Source organism: Eimeria maxima, genomic scaffold (assembly GCF_000499605.1).
Source record: "Eimeria maxima Weybridge genomic scaffold, Emw_scaff1, whole genome shotgun sequence".
Classification (NCBI taxonomy): Eukaryota; Apicomplexa; class Conoidasida; order Eucoccidiorida; family Eimeriidae; genus Eimeria; species Eimeria maxima.
This window is the reverse complement of record NW_013563357.1, coordinates 142550-158829: the sequence shown is the minus strand read 5'-3', so window position 1 is coordinate 158829 and position 16280 is coordinate 142550. Positions and strand designations below refer to the sequence as shown.

General features: G+C 49.7%; 2 protein-coding genes across 2 annotated transcripts; both read right to left on the bottom strand.

Moving 5' to 3' along the window:
• Positions 1-7413: 7413 nt before the first annotated feature.
• EMWEY_00000220 (hypothetical protein, conserved) lies at positions 7414-9592 on the bottom strand (the record flags this gene model as incomplete). The annotated part of the gene is made up of 7 exons (XM_013477136.1): positions 7414-7436; positions 7614-7685; positions 7831-8107; positions 8252-8401; positions 8540-8725; positions 8911-9192; positions 9365-9592. The coding sequence occupies 7 exons, from the start codon at positions 9590-9592 to the stop codon at positions 7414-7416; spliced, it is 1218 nt and encodes a 405-aa protein (XP_013332590.1).
• A 251-nt stretch (positions 9593-9843) lies between these two features.
• Positions 9844-11606, bottom strand: EMWEY_00000210 (hypothetical protein; the record flags this gene model as incomplete). Its single annotated transcript, XM_013477135.1, has 3 exons — positions 9844-10367; positions 10531-10812; positions 10979-11606. 3 exons carry the CDS (start codon positions 11604-11606, stop codon positions 9844-9846), a joined length of 1434 nt encoding a protein of 477 aa, XP_013332589.1.
• Between the last annotated feature and the right edge of the window lie 4674 nt (positions 11607-16280).

Genomic DNA, 16280 nt, shown 5'->3' with positions numbered 1-16280 from the left:
TGCCTGCTGAGATGGGGAATAGGTTCCCTCTTGGCATGGTGTAGGGTTGGTGCTGCCGGCGAGGCAGTAGTGCCCAACTGGGCAAATTTGATTGCTCCCTGTGGTCTCCTGGAACGCATCATTTAACCTCTGCTATGGTTGCAGCCTTGGCCCCGCTTCCCACTCAGAACAACCTGCCGCATACCTTTTATGTCAGTAGAGCAGTATGAGGCTGTCTACTGGTGCATGACCGTCGATACCTGGGGGGCTGAAGACGCGCTTCCATCACTACAATAAAACCCTGCTTGGCATTCTCCAGATGGTGATTCGAGACCGTAGTCTCCACAATATTTTCCTCCAGGGCAAGGCGTACACTCAGAATCCGCCTGCAGATTCTGACTCGCAGAGTGAGTACCGGCCGGACACAGTTTGGGCGCTGCACTTCCCTGGGGACAGTAGAATGATTTGGGGCATGCCGTCGAGTCTACCATACCCTGTGGCAAGAATAGGACCCGCCCAACCAGATGCGTGTCTCATCGGTGCCTAAAACGCCCTCCGAAACCTTTCCATGCGCGTGTATATGATGTATATGGCCAAAGCAGGTCCACCTCAAATGGGCAGGTAAATAATCTATAATGACACGTGCATGAGCAAAACGTATGACACGGCATCAATGCTAGTGACTCGGCGTCTCCATTGTTGGTGAGGTTTCTAGTTGCATCGGCTGTCTGGCACGGTGCAAAGCGTCGACCATTGAATGAATATGTGGGAGAGACCAAATATAGTTCCCAAAGGAGACCCACCAGTTGCTGGCAATACTTTCCTGCAGGACAGGCTTTGCATGTACCTCTGGCGGATTCATTTTGGTATGTCCCTGGAGAGCAAAGAAGTGGGCTGCTGCTCCCTGCTGGGGCATACGTCCCAGGTTGCGCTGCTTTGGCTTGGGCTGTTTGCGAGCCCTCCTCGCAAAAGTATCCTTCTTCACAGACTCCTGTAACCCCTCCTTCGCTTACAACATTGCCGTCACAGTATGAACCAAGGGGACACAGTAGGCAAGCAGATGGTGAACCAGCTCCCCATCGTGGATTGTAATGTCCAGCTGGGCAGGGAGTGACCGCCGTGGCACCCGCATGGCAATAACCGCCAGGAGGGCACTGTTCCCCTGCAGTATTTCACACACTTTTACATACGTCACTCACTCCACAAAGTTGCACATCACACTGGCCTTTGTAATTAACGCCGCTATGGCCCACCAATCTTTCTACTGCTCAGCACACCAGCGATTTGGTCGGTGCACACACCCACTGGTGTGTACACGGACCAAACCTCGGGAAAACCGTATGGAAGGGAATGGGCAGGGCCTGTGCAGCATCAAATGGCAGTGTGACCTCACCTGTCACTCCATCAGTAGGTGTCGGTGTTGTTGCTCCGCCGTGACAAATGAACCCGGGCTCACAACTGCCTGATGGAGCTGCCAAGCTCGCGATGCTGCAAAACTTTCCGGCTGGGCATTTAATGCACTGGTCTTCTGATTGCAGCCCTTCTACATTGCTGAGTGTCATTGAAAGCACATAAATGAGTTGGAGTTCCTAAGTCCTGAATCACTAGTGGTCTTATTATTAGCAGGCATTAACGACTGGTGCAGATTTCTTCACCTGTATGTCCCGACAGGGCAAGGAACGACTTTCGACGAGCCCTTAGGACAATAGTATGACGCTGGGCAATTGCGAAGGTCTGACGTTCCACTTGTACTGCAGTCCTTTCCTGCAGGGCACGGGAGGCAATCGGCAAGCGATGCTCCTCCTTCTCTCTCATTGTAGGTCCTGAGGCAGTGAGCAGAATTCATTCAGTGTCACAGGAATCCGAGTGCTTAGAAGCTGTGTGCCCGGCGAGGCTAGTTAACGCAGAGTGACTGTAGTAATGTGTGTATTGTAGGTAGCAAGTCCGTGTTCGAACTTCCGTTAATCCGGAAGGGTATGTTCGTCTATCTTGGTGCATACGGGGAAATAACGGGCTAATAACACAGCCATACCCTGGAGGGCAAGCCACTGCCATTGATGTTGTCGATCGCTCCGGACAGTAAAATCCCTGATAGTGTGGCACGCAAATGAAATAAGCCATTTCTATGTACAAGTCCTATTTGTCAGAAAGTGCATAGCTTCAATGGAAGGTGGAAGCTCAGAAGACAGCCTTGCCCTAATAGCAGATTGTTCGGCAACTATGGACAAGCCGAACCTTTGCACATTTCCCACTACCCTCTTGTTTTTTCTCTCCTTCATACGAAAACGACCCTGCTTTGACGGGTTTGCATTGAGATGAAGACACAAGTCCCTTTCGGTCACTCCAAGTCCCTGGTGGGCAGGGTGTTCCATAACTGTATGCTGTTCCCAGTGGGCAGTAATATCCCGCGGGGCACTCGACCTTAGGCCTATCTGCAAGCACATTCGCCAACGAAAAACTGTGCTCAAGCAGGGTACTATATGTGTGGGCATGCCCTATCTACCTAACAATGGAAGGTAAGCTTTCTATCTAAAAATGGAAGATAAGCCTTATTGGCCAAATAGGCCTAAGGCCCTGCTTGGTGCGACTCGGAGAATACAACGGGCACACACTCAATATCTGGTGAGCCAGTACATCTTACCAGTGCTCCAGTGCAGCGACTCAAATTCAAACAGGCAACAAACTGCCTGATACGGGAAGTCCCGTGCCTAAGTAGCGCACAAACCTACCAAGGCCAGCAGTATTGCACGTGAATCCAGCAGTGCAAGGCTTTGCTCCCCCTATTGTCAGTCCTGTGCCCTCGCAGTAGTAGCCCTGCAAGATTCCATTGCAGATGCATTTTCCATATGAAGGTTTTACCCATCCAGAAACATGCCGTCTAGTGCATGGTCCTCAAATGTCACGGCAAAGCTACGCGATCCTCGATCCTCGTACACTGCATTTTACAACGGGCGCTTTTGTCTAAGTTTCCTCCTATGCGAAGGAAAACCTTGTGTTATTTATGTTGCATCTGAGACCGGAGTAATGCTACATAGGTTTGGCTAACTACCATCTTACTTGAGGGCAAGCAACACAGTCTCGTGAATTTTTCTGTGGAACAAACTCGCCGTAGAACCCAGACGAGCAGGCCACAGGCTGTCCAGATGAGCATGTATATCCCAGGGGGCAAACAACGCACTGCCCTTCTCCACTAGTGTCGTGATAAAAGCCTATCAGTGGAACGCACCCAGCACTATTAACGGCATATGTGTTGCTAGGTGTTGCGTGAGTCATTAGGAATTCGACGCTGAATATTTGGATACATTTTCCAAATAGTTTGCTCAACGGGGTTATAATCTGTTCTTTGTCCTAATTAGCTTGGATTCGTGCAGCAGGCAAGAATAAAAAAAAGCTACAGATGTTTTCACAGGCAACCATGTGGTACTCATTGTCAAGAACATGTAAATTTGAAGCGCTGAAGAGCAAACGATCAGTTGAAGGCCTGAGCATACCTGTTGGACAACTATAAGTCGTCATAGACCCTTCAGGACATATTTTGTTCTTAGGACAGGCTATGCAGTCATTCAATAGCTGTCACAGAAAGTTCGCAGACGAAACAAGAAAATCCAGTTTGCTTCCAAAGTGTTGCTTAGAACCGCTTAGCTGTGCGTAGGTGTGAATATGCTGACCCCACTAATAAGAGATGAGAAAGTCTTTCTTGGACATGGGGTGGGCTCCGTGCTTCCGGGAAGGCAGTAGTTTCCACGACCACACATAGTTGCAACCAACGAGCCGACTGGCGCCCAAAATCCAGCAAGCGTGGAAATGCATGCAACTTTACTTGTTGCGCCCAGGAGAGCTGACACTGTACCCGCTGGGCAAGGGCGACGATAGGCGTTCCACGAACCTGAAGCAGACAGCAATTAAAACTACAGGTTCTGCATCGCCATACCTGATGAAGGATCGACGTGAACATGCTTGTTTGTAAAGTGCAACTGAGCAGCTTAACAGAAACTCGTTGGGAAGTGCGGTCCTGAGCAAGCCCGAGTGACATTTCAAATTGGGCTACCTTCAAGGCAGTAAAATCCTTGGGGGCACGATGATTTTTTGGAGCTGCTACAAACCTGAACAGAAATGCCCACATCTTTGCTACAGAAGGTTGCATGTGGTGATTTTCATTGGAGAAAGACTCTTCGTATGTGCCATGCCTGCAATGCGTACACAGTCTACCAAAGTGTTCTTGGCAGTTCAGGATTGTCCTAGTGTTTTCAACGTACATAGCCTGCATTGCACCTTGTGCACTGCGAATAATTCGGGCTACTTGTCGAAAGGCTTTCTGTCCCTGTAGGACACGAGAACTGAGTTGGGGGCGTCGTTCCTCTCGGGCAGTAGTACCCCGGAGCACATCTGCGCAGTTGGCACGCATGTCTAAAAAACCAATATACGGTGGAAGGAGAAAACCTGAATCTCACGTAGTTGCTCGGATCCTGAATCTGGTCGGCCGTTAATGTTATGCGCCTGTGGTAGTCGAATATGTAAGTGTCACTGCACAGTGTTAAGTTTTCACCAAATGTTCTTACGAAGTTATTGTAGAAGGTACACGACCACCTGAGCATATTTGGCCGCCTGGGCAGTTTATGCAGCTTCCGTATGCTTCCATGCTAAATAATCCAGAACCGCCTCCAACAAGGTCATCCGGATGAGCGCTCCCTTCAGGGCAAGTCCCGGAACTAGCAAATTTCCTTTGTTCGGTGTAAACGATGAACTCTCCCGGTTGTCGTGAACATTCATCTAACTTATGTGCTGCGTCACAAAAGTTCATGCAGATAGACTAGCAACCGTGAACACTATAGGACGCATTTCGGAAGTGGTGCAACTGCGGTTACATCACGCGAATATGGTCGGCGTAGCTACGTAATCTCACTTGGTGTGGTGCAGCTTACCCATCACCGGTCCCACGATACTAGAGTACCGACATGGCAAAACTCCAGCTTGAGAAGTGCAGAAAGTATAACCAACGCAGCCCTCGCAGGAAATCGAACCTGTCTTCGTCGTACGATGACCCGAATCACATGGTATGCACTGGGTAGAAGTTGACCCTGTATTTGGCTGGTAGTAGTCTGGTTAGGGGAAAACGCACATACGCGGCAAATTGAGGTGCCCTGCGGCTATAATACCCTTGCACTACACTGTTTCACCAACCGTGGCAAGATCTGCAACTAAAGGCATCTCGGGCTGCATCGAAAAGCGTGCTCTTTTTCTCCACCAGGGGGGGTCTTACGATATGGGCATGGAACTGCAACCGGTAGACAAATATATCCTGCAGGGCATAAGCTTGCCGAAGACCTAAGAAACTCCCCTCCTTCATCCTTCATCTCGCACATGTACCCCGAAGGACATGGAGAACAGTTTTGCTCGCTAGTAGCACCAGGGATCAACCCCAGAGTGCCACTGGGGCAGGGGTAAGCCTGATCATCGCGTTCTGAGCGGTAGTATCTGAGCGCGCAACGGCCCGAAACTTACACGTTGGTAAGATTTCGGGAGGAATGGCTTAAACGAGTACGGTATACTAATAATATCCGTTTTGACTGACATACAGCAGTAAGTTACATCAGTGGACTCACCCAATGGGTACTAAGTCTCCTTCATCAGGTGCTGTTGCACCACCTTTGCATAGATAACCGCCCTTGCATAGACGGCACACACCTTCGCCGAGTCTTGCATAGTGAAAGTCTGGGCACCTTTTCACGATTCCTTCAATACAGGTGTGTCCTGAAGTAGCAAAATACGACAGCCCCATGCCACCCTCTCCCGCACTACTGGCTGGGCTCGTTGGTACTTTGTCCCTCAACAAGTCAAAATGCTGTGATCGATCGCGGGACACTTGACACAACTGGCGGATAGCGTTTCATCCACCAATGTGCAACAGGAGCGTGTATATTCCCTTCTACGTTTTGGTAAGCATTAACTAACTGTTGATCCTCTTGTCCACTGTTCACTGTCAAACAGGGAATACATAGAAGGTAGCCCACCTGCCGGGCAAGGCACACATTCCGTTGGATCATCAGGAAGGGCCACTGTAAATGGTACGAAACAGTGCTCCATTGTTAACGGAGTCGGACATGCAACTGCTCCCCCGCATGGAATGCAGCCCGCGTCGCCCTACAGACACACAATAAGCTAATGTCCATAGTGGAGCCTCGTAGTGTCCAAAGGTCTAACTGCAGACTCATTATTCGGCAAGCATTCCAAAGATTTGTCCCACTTCTCCTGAGAAGTACCCCGCTTTGCAGGGGAGGAGCAGCTCAACTATAGACTGCTCGACGAAGTTGGACGGAGATCTGGCAATTTCGCTATCTTCTCGAGCGTTGCCTTCCCCGCTTCTGGCATTCAGTCCAACTGCCGTAGGTTTATCACGGAAAGTATTCACCATATGATCCTTTCGAACTGTGCAAGCGAATCCCGCCGGGCATGGCCGACAAGCACTTTCCCCCCGCAGGCTGTATGAGCCTTCTGGGCAGGCCTGTTGGAGAACAAAGGAAACGTAGCCAAAGTTTCGCAATTCGCCTACACATTTAGCCCTACACAGCGTATGCTCAGCAAAGAGTTGCATTGCGCCTTCTTCCAAACTGTTTAACTTGTTTTCGAGTCTATGACAATAAAGTGGCATTCCTTTGAACAAGCATGCAAAGACGTTTCAAATACACGACTGAGTTCGTTGCCCTATTCCGCCAATGGAGAACTTCGGTCAGGGTTAATTTACCTCCAAGTCCGCGGCTCGACTGGTCTTGCACATGAAGCCCGCTGGACAAGGAATACATTCGCTTGCGCCTTTGTCACTAACATATCCTGGCAAGCAAGGTACCGGTGACGCTGATCCGCCAGCACAGTAAAATCCTTCCGGGCAAGGCGTGGCGGCATTTGTGTGAGTGCGTACATTGTTGCCCTCTACAGAAATGCCGTGGTAGAACCCTGGTTTGAGTTGCTTCGGAACGGCTGTTCCCGCAGGGCATGTAAAACCTGAATGGAGACATTTACGTCCAGTTGCTGCCCTCTTTGGCTATCAGCTTGCCACGGAGAACTTCGCAGCATGCCCCTTGTGAGAGACGCCGCTCTAGGACGGCACTTCTTACCTTCAGGGCACGGCACGCAAAACGGGAAGCCTCCCAGTGACATATGCTCCGGTGGACACGGTTTCGGGGGCTCCTTGGGGTTGGGACACTCGTAGCCGGGAGGGCAAGGCAAACACTCAACTGTACGCTTGTCCATGCTGCAGCAGAATACTCAAACTATCAGAATCAATGATTTCACTCGTCTTGAAGTCCACCGATGATCAGTTCCGCAACCCTAAGGCGTGCGCAAGACATTCGAAGCATTTTCCCGATCCGTACCGCAAATAATGTGCTCCAGCACAGGTAAGAATCGATGCATCAGTTGTTTTGTTATGCCCATCTGTTAGACTTTGACTTGAGATGCGGCTGATAGCCAGAGGTATTCGAAAACCACGCAAGGTTAGCAAGTGTTGTTGCCCCGTAAAATTCCTCCCTAGACAAACGCATTAATCCCACACCTCCTTACGGTGGCTTCTGTAGACATCACAGTCGAAATTTACCAGCGGATAGGCCATGTGACGGGTACATATGCCGTAGTCTCACCGGTATCATAGTTTGGATCGTCGGACACTGCTTTCAAGCTACAGGAAGTGTGAAATATTGCGCCGTTTTCGCCTGCATCGGAACATACCAAAGCACGCACCGCCCTCTGGAAGCGGCCAGCCATTGGAGTTCGGACCTCTGAAAGTTGAGGCAAATGGAAAACACAAAAGCGTATCTCGTGGGGCGTTTGGTAACGTATTCAGACAGGTTTACATACCATTTTGAGTTACGACTCCCTCGGGTGTTTCTTCAATAGCTTTTAGACGCAACAAAAACTCGTGTTCTGTTTGCCACTTTGCGGGCTGGACGGTAACCTTCCCCAGCTGTGGGGTGTCAACTAGTAACGTTTCATTACGGTCCAACTGGGCAACAATTTGAGTCCCTTCGCATTGTAGCTGCAGGGCAACTTCCGCCACTGGTTGAGACCGAAGTCGAAATGCCAGTGTAAAATTCTCAGATTGAATGAGGTTGCTTGCATTCGCTGCCCATTCAACCTGCGAACCACCCTTGTCATGCTGTCTTCTTGATATATAGAAATACAAATTCATCGCATATACATCCTACACAAATTTAGAACTGCACGAAGGAAAACCTCTTAGACAAACGCCGGTGTCAGTGCCAGCTGAGGATCATCCTACCCCAGCAATGTCATCGTCCCAGACAGAAAAGGCCACATCTTTGCCACCCCGCATACGCCAGACGCTGTCCTCGCTGCTGGAAACTTCGTGCCGCAGCACCAGGGTTCGGATAACGTTCCCGACAGTGCTTCCTTCGAGAGATAATTCATCCTGTGGACAATCGCATAAATGTGCTTGCACTTGAATCCCTTCTTGCTATTCCGGAGGTTGGCTGCCACCTGCAGTGGTTGGCCACTCAATCCAGGTACGCACACAGTGTCGTGAAATGGCAGGTGTTTCAATACTCACTCCAGAAGGAGCAATGTCATCCTGGTCAATGGTCAGCGAAACTGTCTGTTCCTCCTGCCAATTGCTTGCAGTAAATTGCAGAAGCTCTGGCTGTACAGAATATCCACCGCTGCGATCGCCGTGAATGCGAACCGCTATTTCTTCATTTTCAAGAGGGCAGGCGGAGAGTCGCAGTGTGTAGGCAATCTGAAAAATACAGTAAATGTGTAGTCCTCGAAGCGGCTAGCGCAGTGTCGTCTGGGTTCCTCCTTTGCGAAGAAGCAGCGAGCATTTCTCATTGCATTTATCTTTACCACCACATGATACCCTCGGCTAATGAGTTATACGAGGGAGTAAGTTGCACCCGAACGGCCATAAGGAGCCGTGCTCACCGCTTCCCCCTCTCGAACAAGCTGCTGTTGAGGAAAGCCAGTCAGTATTTCGTTCGTATCGCCATCCTTGACGTACACAGTAAGGTCATTAAGCCCAGGAAGAGTGCCTAAGCTTATTCCCGGTGCAAGTGCGGGAGAAGGGAGATCAAACACTACAGCGCTCGACGACCAAGCCGGGTCCTCAGAAATCGCTTCAAGCTCGATAGAAAAAGCACCAAGGTGTACTGAAGACTGAGGCTGAGACAAGCCTTCACTCCCAACAATCACACCAGGACTCCACGGCTGCAAACCAGCAATGTTTAGCAACCAAGGACAATAGGCCCCCGGTGCTTCCCATGCTCACGGAATCGTCCGTTAACGCTATAGAGTCTAGCTGTGACCTGAAAGGATACGTTTTCTTCTAATCGCCGACCAGGAAAGGCCACAAGCGATTAGGCAGCTGCCACTGGCCTACCAGGACATAAAAGATTTGGGGGGTTGCCGCATTTTCTACAGAAAATAGTAGGCGGGTCGGCTCAACTCTCAGGTACTTCGCACCGTCTTCTCGAGCCAGTCCTCGCAAAGGATCAAGTAGGGTGATCTTCCTAACTTCCACCGAGACGGGTTTCTGAGGAGCTCCAAAGCCCCAGTCCTCAGCCTTCAGTGATATCCTCAGCTGTCCCCAAAACTCACGGGATGGCATTTTGCCTTCGCCCTCCTTAGTAACGCGTGGCTCCACCAACATTGGCATGGGGTGTACGTACACTCTTGAGACTGAAACCACTTGCATTTCTGCTGACGATCTTGGTGTGTCTTTGGCGCACAGCGTACACGTTACCTACCAGGGCCAGCCAGCATCACAAAATCAGACAGGGATGCAGAGCTTTAGGACGGTTCGTCACGAGCGTAAACCAACAGTTGTGAAATTGTCTTCCAAAAGTGGATCCCCCTTTCTTAAAAGTCCTGCACAATCCATAAAATGTCGTCTAGTGCCTTCTGCGCAACCTCGTGCGACACGCCGTTGCAGAGGCTTGCCTTCAGTGTGATATGGTCAGGCTCGGAAAACCAAAGGCCTTCAAAAGAGACTTTCCCTCCTCCCCACACTTGTGCAGTATGCCCGTGCAGAGAGACCTTTCGGCCAGCTTTGTTGAAGGCGCTTAGGTGCACTTCCACGGGATTGCCTTTCCTCTGCAATTCAGGGGGAGTCGTTGTCTCGTTGCCATATGAATCTACAAGAAACGCCACAACGCTAAACGGTTCACGAAGCAGCACCCTTGAAGGAGGGTTTAAGGAGAAAACGGCTGCAGTGGCGGGTCCAGGAACCACTTCAAAAGAATCCGAGGACACTTCAAGGCGTGTGTCGTTCCACAGGGTGGTCACAAACTGGATTACATGCTGGCCTGCCTTCGTCACGCGTATTTCAGTAGCTTTCGCGTATCCATGCTCATCTGTTTCCAGCGTCCAAGAAGCCAAGGGCACTGCGCAGAATATGGAATAATAAGAAGGTCTACGCTTGTGACCCTTCAGCAAAGAAGAGAAAAGCGCTGTTTTACGTGGGATCCAGTGCACAAAGGGATTTTCCCACGATCAATCCGATCGCTCTAAAGGGAGCTTATTCCCCCGTTTGCCTGAGTGGCCTACCCCGTTCGCTTTGGTGAGGGTCTATGGGGAGGATGCTGGCCACAACAGTGTTCTTCACGTGCAGCGGCCTCCCATATCGGTCTTCCAGCTGTACAGCTGGCTGGTATTCCAAGAGTGCTCCACTGCTTGCGCCTGAGGGCTGTGACACAACTTTTAGGACTGCATTCGTCCCAGCTGAAAAGTAGTGCTTGCCGGTATTTAGTTTATGGTTGCAACCCCCACAGGTGATGCTAAACCGGTAGGTGCCATCAGTGGGAGGACTGAAGCGCAAAATGGCAACTCCTGTTAACAGGCAAACAGACAGTAACATAACTTCCTCGGCTCAACTGTCCGGTTGGGAGGTGACAAGAAATCAAATCGGCGATAGAATCTTGCAATGTGCAAAGCACATTCCGGGGAAATACCCCGAAAACACATTTTCTGTCGATATTCCAGATGTGGAGCTTACCGTCAGTCGCAACACTTGACGCTATGCTGACTGCCCTATCAGACGTGATCCCTTTTCGGTTTGTCAGAGGCTCCTTTTGAGATTTTGTCGGAGTTTTGTCTGAATTTGCTAGAATGAGGGAGGCAGCTATGCCACCGTTGTATTGCTTGTTAATTTTCCCATCTGACCCCAACACCTCAATTTTCAGCTCAACCCACTTCGTCCCCTCTGGATAGAACTGAATTTGACGTGCTCTTACGAATAGTTCAGCCTTCTGTTTGTCGTCATTTGTTTTGCCTTCGTCATTAGAAATATTGCGTTCTGCTTCACCGGGTTTCCGCTCTGGCCCGGGTTGGAGATGCAACGGGGTCGATTTCGGGGCCTTATGTTCGGTTGAAACCGGCTCTTGCCATCTACTCCCCACCGCTGGCAGTGTAGAGTACAACGCCTGCTGCTGTGGACTCGCGGGAAAGTCTTTGCCAACATCACTGCTTGAACGGAGTTCCGCTACGGCTTTACACGGTAAGCGTAGGAAGCATACTAGCAGCACTAAATACAAAGTAGTCAACGCGTACGTGGCGTTTTTCTTGCCGTACCTGCCAACGACTGAAGTACTGCCTCCTCCCCACCCATGAGCTCCTTGTGGCATCGTCAGTGAGTACAAGCCGGAGTTCCCCCGATATGACGCGTCGTCCAGTTCGCTCGAGGATAATTTGGAAAGCGTAATGGCTTTTCGCCCAGTTAGACCGATGAGAAAACGAAATCCCTAAAGCTTATACATGGGAATACATGAATGTTTACAAGGCACGGAGGCATTTACACAGCAAGAAGAAAGACCAATTCCCCCGTTAGTGCTCATGACCTGGGGAACATATTGGTGCAGGACATATCTTGGGGTTGCTTGCTTTCAAGCAAACCAAAATGTTCATTCCGGAACAGGTTGGTTGTCCATCGGCGTTGCTTGATTGTAATGAAGCTTCTCAGAAACGATATTGTTATGCTACTCGTCTGCTTAAATTGCCTTTTGAACGTGCTGGCTACCCTTGAGCCTGTCCTGCCATTTCGGTGTCCCTTGTAGCATTCTTGGAACACCCTACACGCAAAGTGCTGCTGTTTTGTGGAGACAGTCTAGGTAGCCTTTAAAAGATTGCATACCACACCACTACCACCAGCCTGAAATTTGATATCACCAAGCCCAAGCCAGGCGACTGGAGCAGCGAATCGGCAGAGTCACAATCGCTGTAGCAGAGTGACAACGAAGGGCAGGACTTATAAAAATAATGCTAAATGTATTGGTTAGGTCTAGCAGGGCTCCCCACCTCCATAGGAGTGGCACATGACAAAACCCGGTGGGCAGGAGACGCTCCACCAGTGGACTGCAGCCAGCGGGCCCAGTCCTCATCCACCCAGGGCTACAAACTAAAATGTTCTGTGAATCCTATTATTTTGGAATTTACAAAACCCAAGTTTGTCATTTAGGAGGACCAAATGCCACACTCCATGGTTACTTGCCAGCAGGTGACCTTTGCGACTCTTCACGACACCATGAGGTGTTGCAGAGCTTGAGCAGAGATACCTTTCCACAAATTCAGTCGTCCACTGCTTCTCACTGCTATTTTCCAAACACTGAAGCACAAATATGCAGCACGTAACTCCGTAGATGCACCAGTGAGGGGCGTCCTCGCGGTCCAGGAGCACATTACTACATTTACTACACTGCACCGTTTGGATGCCTTATGCCTGTATATTTTTGTACCTTTTGGGGCAAAAGGTGTGATAAAGGCAATTAAACGTGAATGACCTGCTTCACTAACAACAGTTGTTCGTTTCATGTATCACTTTAGGGTTGTCTTTAGTGGTTCCCTTGTGTAAGTGCCTAAATGTCTGACACGCCTTGTTTTTCCATGAACTGTCGGAAAGAAAAGCTCAACTGAAGAAAAGACTCCTCACACTTCCTCAAACACCTGCAGCTCAATTGATGTGTCATTGCCGGCATTGCATCAGCTTGTTTCAATGCAATCAATGGATGGACTGGAGTTCAGCACTTGAAAGCTAAGAAAATAGCCCTCAATGCTCGGAGTTGTGGAGATTTATATGTTTCTGGTCCCTTATTTCTACCTACTTCTGGGCGTACTGCTGCCGCAGATGGCCGTTCGAGCTTGCAGGGATACGAAACCCGTCGGATCATCCGGCACGCAACTCGGCAGTACGTATTTTGCTCCACTTTAGTCAAGGTTCTCACGTCATCAATGGCTGTACCACTAATGACCAACTTGTGCAAAAGGCTAGCGTCAGAGGAACATAGCAGAACAGCAAGACAGGGAGACGCCCACTCACCCACACATACACATAACAACAGGCGAGCACACACTTAACGCAAAGGTGCGGCAGGTCAGTGACGGTAAAACGTCAGTTTACTTCGTGCGTTAGTCGCATCACCATGAAGGAAGTATTCATAAGCACTTAACGGCCGAACCAGCTCACATACGTCCATCGGAAGTTGTCGAGTTTGCGCGCCTAGAAGCGATTCGAGCGTGGGGAATTCAACACTACCAACGGCATCTGCACAATATATGATGAGCTTGTTGGAAGAACGGCGCCAAGAAAAAAGGATAGAGGAGGCACCTACTCGCTGCATAGGCTTTGCGGAAACGGCGGAGAAATTCATACATTTCGTTATGACGGTCTTACGAAGCATCCCGTTTCTGGAGGATTAAAGCAAGAAAAAGCCTAAGAAACACCAAATGTTAGCACTGTTGGAGGGCAACTGCTCGGATGCATGAGCAAAGAGCCACCACTACGTAGGGCACCAGCGCGACTCGCAATGCACCGCCTCGAATTCACCCCAGGAGAAACCCCAACTTCGTTAGAATGTACCGTGTCCCCCTGTACGAAAAGTAAATAAAGGGGCGAGCAGGAGATTTAGCTTGGAATAACAAAGCTTAACTATGAGCAGGTTCGCTTGGTCACAATCTTGTTTGTTCGAAAAGCAAGGACATGTGGCACAGGTGCATCGAAATCAAGCCCCTAAACAAAATCGAGATGAGAACGAATTGACCGACTCCCCAGGTTGACGGACTGCTTGATAGCTTTCAGAGTTAAGCAGTTTATTCATTATTGTGCTTCGCGGACACCTTTTCGCATGTCTGAACAGACCCCGACGTAAAATACAAAATTGTTCCACACCCGTTGTCGCAAAAGAGAGTATGCACGTTTGGCCAGTGGGCCGCCTATTCCACCTGCCGTCCTGTAACGACAGCACGTTTTTCCGAACAGCATCATACCTAACAGGAGCCGAGATTCTTTTATGCCACTGGCCGTTGATTGAAGCTGCATACCGAGCACAACATAATCTCTGCAAGTCAACTGGTGGCAGGTGATCAGGCCTAAAGCACCAGCCGAACGCTAGTTATACCCAGTGAAGTTCATCAAAATGGCTTGACTTCCTCGCTGTGCAGGAGGGGCCTAGAATAAGATAATAGCTGTTGGACCTGCCTGTAGAAGGCTAACCCCGTAAGGCTGCAGCTTCCGAATTCCGCACGCTCATCGCAGCTCCGCAGGGATGAATGAGAACGGCACAGCAGTGCTGGGACAAACGACGTTCGTGGTTTTTTCCAACCCATTCGACTTGGGCTTTGTTCACTGCCATGATCTTCAGAGCAGGCAGGGCGGCGAGCAGCCAAAGCAATTCGTCATGCGCATGCGTAGGTCACTTCCTGTTCGTTCTCGAGTCAGCCTGTTAGCTCATACGGCCGACTTGCCCTTCACTTGGAAATATCAAGATACCATTATTGTTGCTCTTCTAAAGATTCTGTTCAAACACGGAAATATCCCTGACACCTACTAGCAAAATGCCAGCCACGTCGTTGAGAAAAGCCACAGCTGGCTGAGGTCCTGAAAACTTGTGTAACAGGTAACAGACCACAGAAAAATCAATGTGCAGGATATCGTCAGAGAGAATAAGGTTTTTGTGGGTCATTTGCACGCCACAATTATTTCTGAACATCTATAGGCGATCGTGGACTACCGGCAGCTAGTGGAAGCATGGGAAATCATGGTGCATGTTAAAGCTGGGCCTTTTCGAATTATTAGATAACTTCTGGTGTTGAAAAATCACGAACAGTCCGGTTCACTCGAAAATATTCTTTACTCTGTTCCTCCCAGAACAGACTGTTCCAGTTCGAAGGAAAATGCCCAGCAAGCAGATCCCACAAGCTTTCGCGGCATGATTCAAGGTATCTGCTCATTCGCGGGATGCCTCCTGCGGTCCCTCCAGGCACCTTGTTGCAGCAGGTCGACACAAAACCCAACACTAAGTTGTGTGGAGGACTCTCTGGTGGTGGATCTGCTCAATATTATGCCGTCAAAGCACCTTTTGTCGGTTTAGTTCTGCGCTCCAACTGCATTACCCGCGGCCGTTCCCATTTTGCAGCTGGGCAAAAACTACGCCCGCAGTATCTCCGGCTAGCAGCCTTTGAACAGATGCTGGAGAAGGCGCTGCACGAACGCCAAAAGAGAGGAGCAACTGGAGCACCCGAAGGCCGCCTGTGTATAACGCTAGTTCACGAAGCAAAGATCTGTTTGTGTTTGCATATAGCACTGTTTTCCTCCACTAGCGCCAGGTTGCGACGCCTTCCCACGGCTTCCGGTTCTTGTGCCGTTGTACCCAGCATTTTTGGAGACTGGAAAGGGTGATTAGTTGCATCAACTCTTATTTCAAGCGTTGTGAATCCACTTCCGCTCGCCGCCGCTTTTGGGTAGCAGTAGGCAATAAAACGGTGCCAAATATGTAGAATCGCGCCGGTCAAGTGGTGAAAGGGCCGCTTCAACTTTACTCGCGGCGACGGAGGCGTTTCAGGAACACGCATTTCATGTTAGTTTCCCACAGCGTTACAACCTGGTGAACTGCACCGTGCCAGCAGAGAGGGTGGTGCATGATGCCTTAATCATATCTCGCTATATTCCAACCGATCCAGTATGCTCTCTTCATTAATTTACCCATATACTAAATGTAAGAAGCGATTTATATCCTATCCGTAGATGCACTTCCTTCGAGTGCAATGCGAAACAATTTGTTGCACATGATGCTTCGTTGCTACGATATTTTTAACGACTAACTCAGTTTAAAGAGCCAACCCCCACTCATATGCAGTAAGGGTACTTAATAAATTAAGGCTTCCCTTAGCCCGAGAGCAGTTTGAAAATTATGCAGCTGTCTGCTTGTGCGTGTAATATGTTCTACGGCGTGTCCTCTAATCCACAAACCCCACGCCAGCGTGTAGCCGTCGGCGTGTCCACTGATCAAAACTCCCCAAAAAAGGTA